Raw genomic sequence first — 19345 nt, 5'->3', positions numbered from 1 at the left:
CCCGCCCAGCAAAACCACATATACCACTGGCACATGGCACAAAACATTCTCTGTCCTGAAGAGTTTGCAATCTTAACAAATAAACAATTTTGGTCAGATGAATATACACAAGTACAGCACTGGGAATAGAACCTAGGTTGCCTAATTGCATTACTATTTAAAGTCCAGCAGCCTTTTGCTCACACTGAATGCTGTATTTTCATGTTTAGGACGAGCATTATTTCCATTCAAAAGCACCTGCAAAACCTGACGACCATATATAAGCAATATTGCTGGAAGTTTGTATGCAAAACCCCTTCCTCCCCCTCTTTGACCCTCTATTTCTATGTTTGATAGCTGCCTTTGATCTCTCTCTCCAGTAGTCCCTGCCTGGGGGGAACTGGATACGCTGCCTCTCTCTTTGATTTTATAGGAGGTACCTGAATTGTTTTCAAATCGGGATGGGTTATTTGAGACACAGGCTTGTATGTGTGAAAATCTGCTTCTAAGTTACTAAATCAGAAACTCACAGAATAAGACAATGGTCACAGCACCTAATCATAGAATCACAGAATACGATGTTGGAAGGGACCTCAAGGATCATCTGGTCCAACCTTTCTTGGCAAAAGCACGGTCTAGACAAGCTGGCCCAGCACCCTGTCCAGCTGGAATCTTAAAAGTGTCCAATGTTGGGGAATACACCACTTCCCTGGGGAGATTATTCCAATGGCTGATTGTTCTCACTGTGAAAAATTTTCCTCTTGTGTCCAGTCGGAATCTCCCCAGGAGTAACTTGTACCCGTTATCCCTCGTCTTTTCCATGTGACGCCTTGTAAAAAGGGAGTTTCTATCTTCTTTGTAGCCACCCTTTAAATACTGGAACACGGTGATAAGGTCTCCCTTAAGCCTTCTTTTCTCAAGGCTGAACAAACCCAGTTCTCTCAGCCTTTCCTCCTATGGCAGGCTTCCCAGTCCTTTGATCATCTTTGTGGCCCTTCTCTGGACCCTCTCCAGCCTGTCCACATCTTTTTTGCACAGTGGGGACCAAAACTGAACACAGTATTCCAGGTGTGGCCTGACAAGCGCTGAGTAGAGTGGGATAATGACTTCTTTATCTCTGCTGGTGACGCCCTTGTTGATGCAACCCAGCATCCTGTTGGCTTTCTTTGCCGCAGCAGCACACTGTTCGTTTGTATTGAGCTTGTTGTCCACCAGGAGCTCCCCAGCCAGATAGATCCCAGCCTGTGCTGCACTCCTGGATTATGTTTTCCCAGATGCAAGACCTTACACTTGTCCTTGTTGAACTTCATAAGGTTCTTGTTAGGCCACTCTTCCAGCCTATTCGGGTCTTCCTGTAGGGTGGCTCTCCCTGCTGAAGTATCCACTTCCCCACTCAGTTTGGTATTACCAGCAAACTTCGTCAGGGTACACTTGATCCCATCATCCAGATGGCTTAATGAAGATATTAAACAGCGTTGGGCCCAATATTGATCCCTGGGGGACCCCACTTGTGACAGGTTGCCAGTTTGAAAAGGAGCTATTTCCCACCACCCTCTGGGTGCGGCCTGTCAGCCAGTTCCCCACCCACCGCACAGACCACTTGTCTAGACCGTAACGCATCAGTTTCTCTAGGAGGAGGCTGTGGGAAACCGTATCAAAACCCTTGGAGAAATCCAGGTAGACGATGTCCACCGCTCGCCCCACATCAACCTAGCAGGTTACTTTGTCATAGGAGGTGATCAGATTTGTCAAGCATGATTTGCCCTTGGTGAATCTGTGCTGGCTTTTCCTAATCACGTGCTTCATTTGACTTGTGACAGCCCCCAGGAGGATTCGTTCCATAACTTTCCCAGGGACTGAAGTAAGACTGATGGGCCTATAATTACCTGGATCCTCCTTTAAGCCCTACTTGTAGATTTTGCCCTAACATACCTGATATCTAATCAGTTACCCTCTATTGTAGTTGCTTCATGAGCTGACTGATGCCTGTCCTCAGTTATCTCCCTAGATATATACCACGGTGGCTTTATTACGTTGACTGAATTTCCCCTTCACATTTTAAAGATTGCCTGGTGTTTCTTGTTTCTGGATAAAGTCTGAATATGATTTTAATAGCTGGAATCTTTGGGCAGCTGGAACCATCGGCATCTTCTCCCACCATTTACCTCTGCAGGTGTTTTGAGCAGAAGCTGGATTTTGTAGTCTCTAACAATTTGGAAATCTCCAAAATGGTAATAAGTAGTAGGCTGATTGAGTGCATTTTCTTTTTGTTTCTCTGTGATACAGTTACATGTGTTCAGGGGAAAGAAGGTGCCAGGGAACACTAAACTGCTGAATTTCTTCCCCCCTCTGCTCTTTCACTTGCTCACCCTTTCTGCCATTAAACATATTTCTGTGGCTATTCTACATTGTAAATGACAACCAAACAAAGAGTCTTTGAAGAAGTTTTATGAGTGAAATAGTAAGGTTCCTTGATAGTAGAGAGTAGTACTTAGACACTGAAAAGCTGTAGTGTTCTTGTAACAGAGGAAAGATAGCTAAAACAGCAGCCACAGCATGCATGAGAAAGTTTTTGTACAGTCACACGCATCCACGAGCACACATAAGCACATGTTCTCTGATAAAATGTAAGACAATATTGCAGTCATAAAGTCCAATGTGTGAATGTGAAGGCAGCATGTGAGCTGATACCTGCAGCATTTAACCTGAAAATGCCCCAAGTTGTGTCTAGGTGGTCTGACTGCAGCTGACCTGGGGGCCTCACTGTGCTCCTCACCAAGTCCTGTTGTAGAGGGACTCTGACCCTGCAAACTGTCACGAGTACCAGAGGGAAAACCTAAAAAATAAAATTAATTTCCTGTATCTTCTAGTATAGGGGTGTATGTATATCTGACATCTCTATAAAGGGATGTAAAATGCTGCTGTTATAATCTGGCAGTGTGTAAGTCCTACTCAAATTACCATGCTTTGGTTCTTGTGTCCAGAGGAAAAGTTCTGGTGAACAATGAGTTGGCTAACCAGGAGCATTTTGGACTTACAGAAAGCCATTCATCAGACAAAGTGGAAGTATTTCAGCTGCATGTTTGGAGTAATTTCTGCTTGGTGACAGAAAATAAAGCCAGGTTACTAATGTACAGCCTCATGAGCTGTGGAGCTCACCCAGCAGGCGGGGAGGGAGCTGGCCTGTATCCTTGTGTTTGCTGAGAAGTGCTCACCAAATCTGGGTTTGCAGGGAGGACATCCCATATTTGACTCGAGGGGAAAGTGCTCAAATCCCTGTTGATAACAGGCTCATACATGTCGTTTAAACGACATTTTTGGCTGCGGGACTTCTGTTGCGGATGGCAATTCACAGCAGTGAAGGAGTATAACTGGCTTAGAGGAGGATGAAGGGTTGGAAATCAGGTATGCCATCTTATAGTTGTAAACTAGGAAGTTTTGTTTCATAGTATGTGTGCCAGGGCCTGAATGAAAGAATCTTCCCTTGAAGTTGTTGTCATAGGAGTCTATAGGAGCGATTACATGGCCACACATGTCGTGGGTCCTTTCACCCTTCTGCAGGCTGTGTCTTTTCTGCTGTTTCCCTTTAAGCAAAGCGTCTCAAACGTACATTTTCCTAAAATCTTATTTGAAGAAGACAGTTTTTAATGGAAAAAAAAAAGAACTGGAATGGACCTGATTTATCAAGGCATTAATGTCGAACTGCCTGCTAAGGAGGCAGTGGACGACTGAGGAAAAAGGAGTGGTGAATCACCCTGTAACAACATTTTGAATTTACTTTGTTAAATTTTTTATCTCTGTTTAGCTCATGGTCTCTGGATATTACTAGGAGGCACTTGAATCTGAAGGCCATAGAGGTATGTAGTTCATGTCTCCACACAACAGAAATCCATCTGTTTTCGTATTTGTTTGCCCTAGCAGCAGCAGACAAAAAAAAAAAAAGCAGGGATTTTTACAGTCTGAAAAGGATTTTACCATTTCCATAGCTTGTGCAAACAGTGCGGGCAGTTTATTAAAAATCTACCAAGGGGAAATTTTTGGAGTGACTGATGCATAATTTATACCCTGAGCCTCTGAAGGATGGATTGTAAAAAAGCCAGTGCTGATCAAAGGAATCGTTAATGTGCTGCGCAAGTTATTTGGAGGTTTGACACATGCTGAGTTTTTAAACTAATCTCTTTGAGTAAGTTCCTTGAATGCCTCAGTGCATTCAGTGAATGCAGAACTCAGAGAAAAACGTTTCTCTGGGTTTCAGAAATGAAACTACCGATCGACAATGAAATAAAAAGTTATCTGAAAACTCAAACAGGGCCAAATTAGTCTCAGGTGGGCAGGATTAAACAATGTGAAGCAGACTGAATTCTTTATCTTTAACCAGGTCAGGTCAACTCGCACTTGCAAGATAGATAACCTAAATAAATTGTCAGGAGAAAGCAGATAACATAGGTGGGATGTTCACAAAATGAGAGGGAGGAAATGACTGAACACAGACCAGGAGGGGAGGAAAGGAATAAGGAGGTAGCAAAAAATGGGAATGGACAGCTGAAGCTGGCATTTCACCTACATTAATTGCTAGCAGCATGTAAGGAGCACTGGGGGTCTAACAGAAGAAAACTATGCTCACTGTGATTTATTTTTGCAGTGTACATCTCATGTAAGATTCAGCAAAGCAGCTTCAGTTGCTGTTAGAGAAGTTGCTCTGATAGTTTGGGCCTGAAGTTTTGCTTAGTGCTCCAAAACTCTTTGTACTTATTACTTCCCTCACCATGACTGAATTCAAGAACAGGGACACAGTCACCATCCCTCAGTGGCTGAGATTTCATTACTAAGCTCTTGATTGGTGTGACGGTCTCAAAATCCCATCATATCAATGCTGTAAAAACATTACTCTCGTACTGCAAGCAGACAAAAGAACTGGGCTATTAATATTACTGGGCACATACCATATTTGTACTGAGAAGCTGCAATTATAATCAGGAATCATTGTGCTGGTTATTTTACAGACATATGGATATTATATGATTCATTTCCTGTCCCAAAGAAATTATGGTATATAGAGACATGTAGACAAGTCAAACATATGGAAAAGAAAGGAAGCATTATTTTTGTTCCACTCTACCAATATGGAACTGAAGCACGTTAAGTGATTAGTCTACAGCCATGTTCGTGAAACATAGAAGATCGGGAATGGACCTGAACTTTGTCCAGTGTCAGGTCTGGACACAACAAATTAAGAAAACTATTGGCTTGGATTTCATCTGACTGGCAAAAAGCATTCCCCAAATTCTTGCACCAACTATTTGCCCCATTCACATCTCGCTTTGAAAACCAGAATGCTGCTGAAACATGGACATGCCATAAAAAAACCATCTGAAATAGGTTGTACATGGGCCTATACATCTGAAGATGCTATCCTGGCCTGGCAGCACTCACCGCTGTTGCTGCGTTTCCTGCTTATGTCAAGGGTGCCTGCAGAGCTGTCGCCTTCCTCAGGAACTTCCGCCAGGTCGGCTGTCTGCAGGGACAGAAAGAGCAAATAAGATGGGATAAGCCAGAAAAAGTGAGCGATGAGGTGAAATAAGACCACACAAGAGCCTTTGGGGAATGTAGTAGTTGGGTGCTATCAGAGCAGAGCAAGTCAGCCTAATGGGATTGCAGAAAACATTGTATCTGGTGATGCACAACAAACTTCACAGGGAGCAGTGAAAGCCCAGGAAGAACTCCAGACCGAGCTTCCAGCCTGAAGTACAAAAAATTTCTGCAGTATAAAGTGAAGTGAAAGATAAGGAATAAAGGATTATGTTAAACAACGTGGTTCTCTGTATAAAATAGAAGGGGCTTGGGGGAATCTGTAGATCCTGTGGGTATACTAAATAGCTGTCTACCAGGACTGGACATTAATTGAAACTATTGACTATTAATTTATTAACCCTGAACACATTATTCAGTAAAATAACTGTAACGTAAGGGTGATTTTAGTTCTGTTAACATGCTGTGAAAGAAGGAGCTGGAGTGTGATGGAGCTGGTGAAGTCAGTCTTTAAATATCCGCCCTCACTTTCTTTTTAAATAGTCATCTGGCTGGTATGGTTAGGGAAAAATGAAACCCAAATGTTGTTATTAGAATTACTATGATTTCTTATTTGTACCATATTATTGTCAATTGTGATTAGGGACCCATTGTTCTAGGGTGTAGGAAAAAGTGGGATGACATAATCCCAAGCCTCAGAAGTATACTCTGCATAAAGCACCAGATTCCTTGGTTGGGTAGTTGGCTTCTCCATGTATAGTCCAACAGGAAGCAGGAACTGCTCCAAACAACGCTGTCCAAATCGACCTTACGGAGCTTCAGTTCCTGAACTCTCCACATGTGACTTCTTTTGGATAAAACGTATTTTATAACCATAAAAAAACAGAAACATTGAACTTGAGTCAGGTGCTCTCTCTAATCTGAAAAACTGTAAATCCTTATATGCTCCTAAACTTTATTTATTTTTTGTTAACAGGATTTTAAGACACATGGAAGGATTTAACTTAATTATTCCATGACACTCTAGAATTATACTGTACACATAGCTCTGTCCATTGCTTTGCAGACCTTTGCCTGCGTTACAGGAAGAAAAGCCAAACGAGGAACATTCACTGCCTTTGTTCAGGGAGCACAAAATCTGAATTGCTTTACAGATTTTTATATGTTTTTTTTCCTTTTACTAATGTTCACAACAAAGCTTTTTTTTTTTAGAAAGTACTTTGACAATTTTATTTCCCCTATCTAGTACTTTCCTAGCTACTTCTCCATCCAAGAATACTAATGAACAAAGAAATTAAAAGTAGATTTATGCCACAGTTATCTTGTGGTTATCTTGTTTCCCTTGAGATTTTAAGAGCCTTCTACTTTACTGCTCTGTTACACCCTGTTTTTAGAGTCAGCCTTTTGCAGCATTTCACGCTTGTCTTGCATCTTGCACAAATGGGTCACCCCTGGATGAGGATTTCTAGCTGCTAGGTGGGGAAGGGAAAGACTGGCTTTGTTGAAATAGTAAGTCCCAGCTATTTTTCAGCTCATTGCTATGGCATGTTCCTCAGTCTTCATAGACTAGCTTCATAATTGCAGATCAGCTTCATATTTTGTGGGGTACCACTGCATATGGGAAGTACAGTGACTGTCTCTTCAGTATATACCACATCCAAAACCTCCTGAAGTAACCTCAGTTACCTTTAATGATTTTTCAGTCAAAAGCTATATGATGAATGGTCTAATAGAAATTATAGAGGTACAAAGCTGCTTTTGAGAGGAGCTGATCCACAAAAACTAGGAACTGGAATCACATTTACATCACCTCAAGTGACTTTCTGTATAAATGTGGGTTGCAGAAGCACATTTTTGAAGGAAGCAGTAGGTAGTAAATCTGGAGCATATGGCCACTTTTTTTTTTATGGGAAATGCAGAATCCAGGCTGAAAAATCACAGCGGGTGCATCCACACTGCTCAGTCATGTTAAAAATATCTTGGCTAGTTCAGAGCAAGAGGGTTATCGCTACTCTGTGCAGAGACATGAACGGCAACCCTGGAAGCTTCATGGCTGTAGAGGCAGAGCATGGCTCCTAGGCTAGTCACCTTTGCTTTTAACTACCTTCAGTAGCAGCTATGCTGCTCTGATCCAGAGCAAGCCCTTTGACAGCTTGGACACTACCTGTGAGGTGCAGTAGGATCCCAGGTGCCACCATGTCCCTGGTGACCCTGGTTTTGTCACATGGCAGAACTTTGAAGAACTCCCCAGCTCCTGGGGCTGGAGCACATACATCCCAGATGCAAAGCCCCAGTGCTGCTGTGAGCCTCACAGCTGCATTGCTGCTTCTGCTTTGAGAGGAGCAGAGCAGCACAGAAATGAGGACCACTGGGGAAAAATCTTAGTCCCTGTGCATTATTGTGCTGCCAGCTCACACGCCCTGGTGCATTTTTACCTGGGGTCTAAGGACTGTGTCACGTCCCTGCTCTGGCCGCTGGTCAGTGCCTGCTCTTGGGTCACACATCACAGCTGTAAAGCTCCATGGCCCCATCATTTGGTTCAGGTTTGTGTCTGCCCCTGGTTTTTATCCTTATCTCAATCCACAGGCTTGCACTGGCAGAAGTTATGGTTTCACATGTCTGTTTATTCAGTTCTCTAATGTTTTCTATTTTCTGTATGCTGACACGTGTTATATTCTCTCTCAGCCTCAATACCCTGGAGAAATTCCCATAATGAACTTGCGTTCCTCATTCTACACCCACACCCCACCTAGTTATGATCAGCTCTCTAGGGCAAGCTGACACAGCATTCATGATTTCTACGCTTGAGTTGTCATTCATAATTCAATATAATGCTTTATTCATGTAGAAAGCAATAATTACATTTGTAGAACTTCTGTTTCAAAGTAAATTAAATAATTGAAAGAAAGAACTGTAATCACAATGCGACAGGTGGTAGAGTCACTTTGGTTTTAAAAAAGACTGGAAATTACTAAATTCCTTTTAAGGCACAAACAAGGGTGGATAGAGGACATGTCCTTTAATAACTCCCTTACAGATTTCATTTAGTTTTTGTTTAAATTTGTCTGTCTTCTTTCCCATCTGACACAAACGAACGTCTGTTTAGAGCCACCTATACCACCTGAGGTTACAGTTCAGCCATGTGAATGAGCATACGCTTAAGTGCCAGGGAAATGCTGTACCAAGCATAAACAGATTTTAGCACAACTTCGAATTAAACATGTAAGTGTTTGCTCTGAGGCCTGGAGACCAAGTCTCATCATGTCTCTGTGCCTGGTGATTTTTATTCTGAGGTGAGTGCAGGAGAGAGTGTCAGATAATATGGGTCTGATTTTTAGACATGACAATCAGCTTTAGCCTCCAGTGTATTCAGGTGTGATTCTTTTTTTTGGGGGGGGAGAGAGTGGGGAGGATTTCTTGGGACAAAAGAGAGCCCCAAGCACAGGCTTAAGTGCCTGTTTATGAGAGGTGAGAGGGTATGAAATGTTCTTTCAACACCATGCATGAGCTCCTGATCTCATGGGTCCCAATACTGTTGAAATAACCATTTCTGTCAGAAAGAAATTGGTAAGTGTTACTGTTGAGCTAGGTATGGATTTAGCAAAGGCAGGGCTAAGGGAGCTATCATTTCCCTTGTCCTCCTTCTCCAGCTCTTCTACCATGGTCCTGAAGAAGTGACTGTTATGACAGGAGAGAGTGAATGACAAGGATTAACACAAAGGAGAAAAATCTCCCTGTCTGGATACAACAAGCTGAGCACACCTGCCTGTGTTTGGGTTTTGGAGAGAGGAGCCCAACTCTGTGATGCTCCTCTCCTGAGTATACACTGTGCAGGGGTGGAGGTGCCAGCCCATTGCCTTGTTGCAGTAGCAGTGGCTTAATTTTGTCTGGGCTTGTACTGTGGAGCTTGTACTTTTAAATCTAGGCTCTCAGGACTCCAACCCATCGCTATCACTTGTATGAAGGGTAAATGCCCACCACCACCAAGCGGCAGGATGCGTCTACTCCAGCACGACAGTTAAATATCTCTGTTCCACTTGTACACAGATATGCAAAATCAACAGAATATAATTTCCTCTTCCAACCTGATAAAAGAAGATTATTAATTTAATTTGTATTTTTCTCTTTTTCTCAAGAGTCATCTAAAAGATCCTTAAAACCTGAGTTTGCAAAAGTAACATGCTTTCTGGTCTCATTTTGGAAGCTGGGAGTGAGATTTTTTTTTTTTTTTACAGTTTGAAATACAAGTTTTGTGAACTCTGATATGAACTCCTGTGAATGAATATCTGTTGCTCCTCCACAAAGAAAATGGAAGAAAGATGTGGGATACTTACAGAGTTTCTGTTGGGAGAGTCAGACCCACTTCCAGAACTGCTCTTTTTGGTTTTCTGAGCTAAGGAAGTCCCAAAGCGAAGAGTTTCATACACAGGGTCAACCTTATTTCCACAGGCTGCAACAGAAGGAGCAAAACATGCATCAATCCCTTGAAGATATTTCTGGTCATGTTCCTGCTCCACTTGGAGAAACACCTGCCTCTACCAACATGTTGGGGTGTATGCTTAGACACAAGTTGAGACACTATCCTGAGAAAAAGTGTTTGATGAACTTAGTGGAACTGGCTTTTGCTAGTGATTTTCTGTTTCCTCTCTGCTCCCATAAAGATCATCCTCTTCTCATACAGGCTTTTCGGGTCCCTGCCCTTGCCTTGTCTCTCTTCACTTGCCATCCTCCTTCTTAATCACCACTGATGCTGCCTACACTGAGGTAAGGAAGACAAAGTACCAGGAGGTTTTAATCCATGTTTGCTGCCTGTTCCTACCACTGACCTCTTGGATTGCTCTCAACAGCAGATGCTTGAAGGAAAAAACCCTGCATTGTGCCTGAGCATCCTTGTGGTATGGGTGGGCCATCACCTTTATCCATCCACCCTCACAGTGCTACTACTGGGCTAATTTGGTTAAACAGGATGGCCTGGATCTTCCTTGAAAAGTACTGATATCCCCACTGTGGGGCCATGTGGGGTCTGGAGGCAGGTGTGAGTAGGTACCTGCTGTTGGGAATGTGCTCCAGGTTGCTCCGCTCAGTCTAGGGGTAGCCAGAAAGGCCACCACCCCCATTGGCGTATGTTCGTTCAATTCTCACTCCCACTCTCCCTCATAGCTGGCCCCAAAGTCATCTCCCATGGCAGAGAAATGGATGTCTTCAATTGGCATGAGCAAATCCAGTTCAAATCCTCTTCTACATACTGCATTATTAGACCTCAGCCTCCCTTGCAGTACAAGGCAGTAGACACGTAGAATACAGTACATTTGTAACACTGTGTAGAAGGAGGGAAATTTTGGCCAAAGTACTGAGAAAATACATGGGATATTGAATTTTGATGAGAGCAAAGCACACCTCATTTTTTTAGCCAGAGTTTGTTCAAAATGTTTCTGTTACTTCTGACAAAAATGATGGAAGTTTTTTAGAAAGAGAAACTTAGATGAAATCCATGTAATTAACTTTTTTTTTTAACTGCCGAAAACAAGTAAATGTCCTCAGACAAGTAATTTTAAACTGACTGCCTAGTTTTGGCTTTCATTTTTTGTACTGCCAGGCTTGCCTGGCCACAGTACTGTTGGGGAGAAATATTTTCCAGAATCAACTCAACTTCTCCATTTCAAAATGTTTCTTTTCAAGAATTTGGTGTTACGGTGAGCAAAATCTGGTCTTTTAAATACTCAGACAATGTGTGGACATGGTCAATAAGGAAGAATATGAGGAAATTAAGAAGTGTGGGTGAAAAAAGACAGGAACCTAGCAAAGTCCCTCAAAAGCCAGACTGGTGGTTTGAATGCCTCCTGCTGTTTCGATCTCTCTGTCTTTTATCTGATTTTTCCCAGCTCAGACCTTCACCTCAATATTCCAGTGTTTCCTCCCTTTTAAGTTCCTACCTTGAGCTCAGGTAGTTATTATTATAAACAGGGTGATTACTAAGAGGTTATATGTATGGGGTTTTGAGTGAAACGCACAATAAACACACCCTCTCCTCTTCCAGCTTTGTATCTTTGAAGTGGTCCTTTCCTGAGACGGCAGAAGGACATCCAGTCACCGAAAGGAGCTGGAAGGCTGCTGAGGTTAAATACCACGGCTGGAAGTCTGCCGCTGCTGTTGCAGAGCACTGCCAAAGGGAGACTGAATGGAAAAGCAATCAAAACCTACCAATAGGCATCACTTCTTTGATGCAGCCAAACTGTTCATGAATGAGTAGTGGTGAGCTGTAGTACCGTCGAAATCCCTTTGGCTGGAGGGAGAGAAAGCAAAAACAAATGAAGTGGATTGCTGCCATGACTGACGTAGTAGAAATAACCTCAGCTCTTCGGCTAGTGGCGTAACAGTGTGGCAAGGCTGGAAGTTTGTGTCCTGTTGTTGAGTCACTGTGGGGTTTATGGATCAGGGGTTTATTTGATTTTTCTCCTGGAAAAAAACATTTACTGTATTTATGTGGAAGGAGGAGGGACTCATTTTTTTCCCCCCCCCCCCTCCCCTTCTCTTTTGTCTTACTCAAAAGCAGCACTAATTAATTGCAGCAGAAGTGCTGAATCATTGGAGGTTCTGGGAAGTTTCCCTCTCCCTTTCTCGTTATGTAATGTGATTTTGCATTGTTTTGCACTTGCTAAACATGCAACTATTCTTCCCTACCCTAACTCCAAATCCTCATGTACCCATGTGCGCACTTGTGAAACTCAAGGAATTTAGAGCCTTTCTATAGGTTTTTATAAGGTTTGCTGCTGACTGACTGCAGCTTCCACTGCTTTTTTGTCTTGTAAGGTCAAAAAACTCCCAAGTCGTCACCAGATGAGTACCCAAAATGAAGGTGCTAACATCTAAGTCTTTGGAAATGCCCTTCAAGGTATTAGAGATTGACAAATGGTCAATGACAGCTTTCTAATCTTTGCAGGCTGTGAGATCTTCCAATCACAGTGAGAAGTTGGAAAGCCTCATGGGGATGTGCATATTTTCCATATCTTATGTTCAGTATACACCAAAAAATGATAGACAACTAGTTCTTTTTCAAATGAGCTGCAGTATACATTGAGAAGGAATGAGGGGATTGACAAATTTGGTTTCTTAGAGGAATAAATTCCAGATTCCTCAGCCTCAGTTTACCCCCAAACAAACTAGATTCAGACACAACATGAGCTCATAAAACTCCCGTGACTTTGCTGGACAACTTCCTGCTGTAAATTTGGTGTCTACTTTTCTGCTTTTTAAAACTAGTGACAACAGAGCTGAGGCTGGAACCAAGAAATGCGTGAAACAATTCATGTGATTTAATATTTGGCTTGTCCAAGGCTTGCAATGAGGTCATTCAGCTCGTCACAGACCAACTTCCTATACCAGAATGCCTCACACTAGGGCTAGGATTATGGTTTAAATGCACAAAGATTTGCCTCAGGTGTATAAACAACAGTAGCATTCACTGAATACTCTTGGAGAGAAAAGATCTTTCCAGTGAAAGGTGGGTTTTCTAGCCCTTTTCAATGCTTGCATTTTTTCATCATTTAACACAGTGAAACTGTTTGGGTTTAGCTTGTATTTGCCTCAGGTGCCTTCAAGTTGCAACAAAGCTGAGAACATCTGAAACATGAATATATATGTTCAGTTTTCATATTCCAAATGGTCATTTTTTCAAGTTCTTTTTCTAGGAATAACCAAAATAACCATATTCCCATAAAAGTCGTCAAGTTGGGTTAGAATCGTCTCAAACACAGTGTCCTGCCTTTGCCAATAATGAGAATTTGCTACTCAGAAGGTGACCCGGGTACTAAGGTGCTGTGCCATACAGGGGCAGGTCTCCTCTCAGCCTCTCCTACTGAGAGATTGCTTCAAACTCTGTAGTGTCTCACTGTGAAGTATCCTTTGGTTTTCTTTTTAAGATGAATTATGGTTTTTCTTCAAGCCCTAACAGTGGAAAAACCAATAAAACATAATTTGAAGGATTTTTCATTTGTTACAATTCATTGAAATATTTTGACTAATTTATAGCATTCCTTGAGAGATTTACACGACAACAGTTTAAATCAAGGGAATTAATTCTGTAATTTAGCTAAATTTGGATTATATAACTGTATTTTCACATCCACAATGCAGACTAGATTTGTGTTTCATTTTTGTTCAGGTTTTTGAGTAGTAGCAATTGCCCAAATTGATAATAGGACACCACCTGACTTTACTTTTCCCACCTCAGTAAAATGACCTGGTGTCAGTTCTATTAATGCACCATCTAGATGCCAGCCAGGGGGTCAGGCACACAAAGCAAGTGGCTCCAGCAGAAACTGGTGCCTCCCACCGCACTTGCTGCCCTGAGCTGCTCACTTACCAGCTTGCCCATGCAACGCTGCTGTCCAATACTGTCTACACACTTGTGGTGGATGCTCATCTTACAAGCTTTACAGCGCAGTCCGTGCTTAGCGTTTGTCCCTGTGAAATGCATGGAAATGATTTAATTAGATGAAATCAATAGTTTCCATGCATTTAACAAATGTCCTGAAAGAACTGATGGGGAGGTCAGTTGCAGTAGAGTAAATATTGACAGCATTCTTCACCTTGCCTACCTTTTTTTTATGTACATTTATACATGCATTTTCTTTACAACCTCTCCATTTTAAGCTTTTCTCCCCCAGGCTCTTTCCTAGGCTGTTGCTGCCTTTAGATATACATTGGATTATGCTCTGTTGTATGACAGTCTTATCAGTGATGTCTCTGCCTCATGAACATCAAGCAAAATCCCTTTGCTATTTTGAAAGGGCTTGGCACAAGAGCCATGCATGGCTGAGGGAGCCACTGAAGGAGCACCCAGGCTCTGGAGCTGCCCTGGGGAGCCAGGCCATCAGTGGAGGGCCAGGTTTTGTGGGTGAGAGGTAGCTCTAGGGGCGTGTGAGAGGGCTAAGCCAGCTCCCTTACTACTGCCCACCCATGCATCTAGGGACTGCTGCTCTCACCTCCCTGGGCCAGTGCTCAGAGGGTGCAGGAAGGGCTCCTTGCACATCCCTGAGCAGGGCAGTGGGGGTGCCATGGGTCTGACCTTGCTCTCCTTCACTGGCAGTGGAAAAGTTCAGTGCCACAGGGAGCTCCATGAGAAATTTTGCCTTACAGAATTAGACTTCTCCCGCTTGGGCAACAGTAGTTCTGCATTATCTTCAATGTGGACCTACTCTTAAATGACAGAGCCGAGTCTGTTCACTTCAGGCAGGAACAGTCATTCTTATTCATACACCTGTAAGACTTCCTAAACTACGCAGAAGCAGTTATGCTGCAGCAACTCTTTTATCCCCAAAGGGCTGTATAAATGGAATGAGTAAACAACATATCAGTTCATTATCATCTACTGTGAGAGTGAGTAAGAAACAAGGTAGTAAAAAAACCCCAAAAAACTCTTGACATTTTAACCGGTCCTCATTAGTCAGACATGATAGGAATATTAGTCAGAAGGATCCTGCATCTGAAACTACTCATGTAGCTCTTGGTTATCTGAGTAGTTAATGCCATGTACATGCTGCTGACTTCATTCAGTGAAATACTACGTCTGAAAGAAGCACTTCAGGGAAGGGCTCATCAAGTTGGTGACAAAACCTGAGCCTTGACAGGACCACTTTCAGGGGAAGAAGTCCCTGAAGTGGCCACTTTCAAGCCAGACAGAGGCAGGCTGGAGGAGCTGGGGATGGTTGCAGTGAGCCAGGCTCAGATGTTTCACTTGTGCCCTTCTTGTAGGCCAGGGAACCGACATCCTCCCTACCTTCCTACTGAGACTGCTGGAGAGATGAGGAGTGAATGGGGCTGAGTGTGGGGTGCACCCCAGGGACTCCCATGGAGCGGGGTCAGTGCCTGGTCCCTGCTTGTTTCCTGCCCGGCCCTTCTCTGCTGAGCCGATGCACGGTGCCTCACTGCTCGGGTATGTGCAGGCATCTAACCTCATTCCTGGCGTCTTTTTTCCTGCTAAACACAGATTTTACTAGAAGAACACATCCCTGGTTTGGTTTTTTTTTTTCTCTGCGTGGTTGCACTTGGATTACTGTGCTGTGAGGATTTTTTTAGTTATAGTTTCTTTTCAATAACACATACTCAAACCAATATTGACTTCTGTGTCTTTGTGCTTTTATTACTGACGATGAAAAGCTGAATCACCCTTCCTGATGGTCAACAATTGACACAGTGAGAAAACAGGACTTCCTCCACATTTTTTTATTATATTTATAGGGTGGAATGAAAAAAAAGGAAAATGACATCATACTTCGCGTATATAACAAGTATTCAGCATCAGTGCTTACACTGGGTCTAATTCTCCTCTCACGCTGGTCTGTACTGGCATAACTCTTACCTGCTTTACCAGTTACTCTTGAGATTCAGCTGAAAAGGCAGTCTCACAGTCCTTTCTGCTGGCTGTGTTATGCTCTTCAAGCCATTTTAGTGTTAACGTTACAAGGTAGATATTGCTCCTTACATGTTATAACCATGTGATCACAGAAGATACACATTTGTCAATATAACTGCGCATCCAAATGATGTGCAAAATGAATGCAAAGTATCTGTGCTACTTTCAAAAATCAAAACACAACTTCTTCAGAACAGAAATCTGTGGTCATGTGAAAATGAGTAAGACAATAAATTACAAAAGAACAGCACTATAGTTCTATTGCTGAATGCCATTTGTTACCTGTGGGTAGGTAAGTAGTGGCTTCAAAGAGAGGAAAAGTATTTCAGTCACACACTTGAGTCTACAAGAAGTCTTTGTAAATCAAAATGAAATTCCCTATAAATACCAAAAAACTTCAATCTTTAATTCATTGTCATTTCTAACTACTTGGTTTACTGTGGGACTAGACAGCTTGGAAATAATTTGCCTGTATCTCCCTGCCTCCCACTGAGGAATAACTAAAGGGCTTAAAGAAGAAGCATTTATTCTGTATTTACACTTAACTACCATATCTCAAGCTCTGAAAATGGCATTTCTACAAGACACATTTTCTTTTGTCCCCAGGATAATTCTGTCTTCTTCTGTTTCTGATCTCCATCACACTAAATCAAACCTCCTCAGAGAATCATGGCTAAGCTATTTCAAAACTGCGTGCCAGAGATTAGACAACTACATATTGACAATGTATCTGACCCAAAAGTTCCTGAGATTCAGAACTGAGGCACGGCCACAGCTCACATTACAGAGGAGAAGAGATCCACATTTGGTATAGGTGTAAATGAGACCAGGGTTTGACCCGTTGCATCAGTTTTTGGCCTCCCACGTAAGCAAGCTTGTTGACTTTGCAGTTGTCTGAATGGGGCTGGTTTTGGAAGGCATCCTGGTAGTTTGCAACAGAGAAAAAGCAGGCAGAACATGGATCTTGCAAACAAGTTATGTAAAGTTGAGTGAGTATGGTGAGAATCCTACACTCATGTCGGTATAAGAGAGGTATTTCATCATGCCTGAAGTAGTGGCACAGGATATAGCAATGTTTTGAAACATTATTTGCCAATAAATTCCTCCCGAGATCACATGACAGCTAGGAATTTGGTCTGAACGTACATTAAATAGTAGAAAATAAGTGGTATTAATGACTAACAGTAAAAAATGATGATAACAACAACAACATTAATAATAATAATAATAATGATAAAAATATAATAATACCACCACCGCAATGGGGCAGACTATTTGAGGGCAATTTGTATCATTTAACTTATCTGCCATAGGGTACCAGGGCTTGTTTGAAGTTGAAAGCCTCTCTGTGGTGTGCTTTTTCCCACTGGGTTAACCTTTCTGTAGACTGAAGCATGGGGAAGGGGAAGAGTAAGGAGAGAGTTCACATTTGAGATGGCCACAGCAGTGTCTGGAAAGGGCAGTGTTCCTGCAGAAGTAGTGAAGTCTGGGATACTCAAACACTCTCCTCAGGGACTTCTGCTGAACATACTCTGATGACCTGCAAGCCTGACCACCACTCTATTGTTTGCTTCCTGCTCCCCTAAATAGCTGACAGCCCGATTGCAGCCTACCATTTATTCCCATTAGCAGATATTCCCCTATGCCAACCTTAAAGCACAGCTGGAAACTACTGGTATAAAGTACTCACTGAAATGTCTTAGCCCACCTGGAATCATTTCAATTTGTGGTGGATCAGAAATAGAGAAACTAAAGGCTTAGCAATTAAGCTAAACTTGGAGTACCCTAACTACTTTTTTCTCTGGTTTTCATTCAAAGGGAGAGTAGAATAACAGCTTTGATGGACTCTGTTATTACCTTCAAAAAGTAATTAATGCTCCCACCCCCTTTCTCCAAAGACTAAGTAACCTTATACTAAGGTTACTTAATCAAATTGTTAAATGCTGAGCATGCCAGAACAAAGGTTCTGCTCATTCACTTTTTGATCGCAATCTAGGGATGTTTTTTATTTTTATTTTTAATAAGGCACACCATTCACTGAACAGAGTGGACAGTGATCCATGAATGGGTAGCTCTATTCAATACTTCTTTTTTACTTTCATCGGCCAGTGTGTGTCTTTAAGCATCATCTCTTGAGTACCATATTAGCCCAATTCCAAATACAAGGTGATTAATAGCCTCATGGGCTTTCCTGTGGGCTCACTGTCTTCGTCTCTTTATGCCTTGCAATATGAGCACATTTGCCAAAATTTGAATAGGATGGATCCCATTTGAGGGACTAATGGGTAAAACTGTCAGAGGTGTCATTAATACAGCACTATTTGGCCCAGATGCTGGCGTTTAAGTTGTAAAAATTGCAAGCTGCTAAAACTGGGGGTTTAGAATGGAAAGTACTGGCCATGTTTAGCTGACTCGTAGTGCCCGTCAACATAACTGTCAACGTGGTCATGAAATTCATATAGGAAAAAACCACACATATGTTTGCACATATATCCTCTATGTCCTATGTATTAATGTATCTATTAATTATCTCAGTCTGTAAAGGCTGGTATTCCTTTTGCAAATGAAAAAGCCAAAATTGACCAAAGAAACAGTGTTTCATTGGAAGCAAACGAGGAAATTTCACGTCAGGATACCTGAGTAGCTCTTAAATAAACTTACAAATGATGTTCTGCCACAGTCATTTTCTTCAGATACCAGCGAATGCATCCAGACACCCGGCACTGGAAGGATGCATCATTTTGAGAAGCAGGTCATGTTTAATAACACCTTACTAGAAATACTGTACGACTGAGTCAGCTCCCATTTGAATATCTAAACCAGTGGCTAGGTTTTCCAGAACAGCCATGGAAAACTGAATCTTAGACTGTTCTGATAATCTGACCTTAAATACTACCGGAAGGACACACTGCATCGCTTTTGTAAATCTAAGTGTTTTTTGGAGGAAGCCTAAATGGAAACAGAACACCTCAGTATAGGTGAATGGAAAGATTTGGAGGCAGAGAGAGACAGACGAGACAGGGCAGAATTTGATTCCAAGTCTTTATGTCCATCTCTCCTATAAAAGTAATTTAGTAACTACGCTGCATTTCAGGAAAGTGACATTTTTCCTAAGGAATGCAAATGAGAATTATGTTTGTCACACACATGTGAAGGGAACCTTTATCATCCTCTTGGCCAGCACAGCTATGGCTGCAGCACTGTTGGTTGATGCTTTTTGCCTGTGGTTTCAAGATTCCACATAAGATTAATAGCTAGAGGGAGAAAGAGCCCTACAGGGTGGAGAAATCTGAAAGAAAACTGCAAATGTTGGTAACTACATGATGTTACATTGACTGTATAAAGATAACTATATTAGGCACTTATGCTAAAGTGGAAAAAAAAAAGGAGAGGATAAAAAGATTCAGGTCTATAAGAGAGAGA

At 42.2% G+C, this 19345-nt stretch overlaps 1 protein-coding gene across 2 annotated transcripts in view; it reads right to left on the bottom strand.

The window, feature by feature from the left end:
- Nucleotides 1-19345, bottom strand: part of STAC (SH3 and cysteine rich domain) — a 73290-nt gene that overhangs the window by 14317 nt on the left and 39628 nt on the right. The window contains exons 3-6 of one of the 2 annotated variants that reach the window (XM_009329990.1): nt 13871-13971; nt 11710-11791; nt 9843-9958; nt 5413-5494 (exon numbers count right to left, since the gene is read on the bottom strand). In XM_009329990.1, the coding sequence (XP_009328265.1) occupies nt 5413-5494; nt 9843-9958; nt 11710-11791; nt 13871-13971 (381 nt within the window). The remainder of the gene's footprint in view (nt 1-5412; nt 5495-9842; nt 9959-11709; nt 11792-13870; nt 13972-19345) is intronic. The other variant, XM_009329991.1, reaches the window with a different exon arrangement.

This window comes from Pygoscelis adeliae, unplaced genomic scaffold (genome assembly GCF_000699105.1).
Source record: "Pygoscelis adeliae isolate BGI_AS28 unplaced genomic scaffold, ASM69910v1 Scaffold368, whole genome shotgun sequence".
Classification (NCBI taxonomy): domain Eukaryota; kingdom Metazoa; phylum Chordata; class Aves; order Sphenisciformes; family Spheniscidae; genus Pygoscelis; species Pygoscelis adeliae.
Note: the sequence above shows the minus strand (reverse complement) of the source record. Positions and strands in the feature narration are given on the sequence as shown.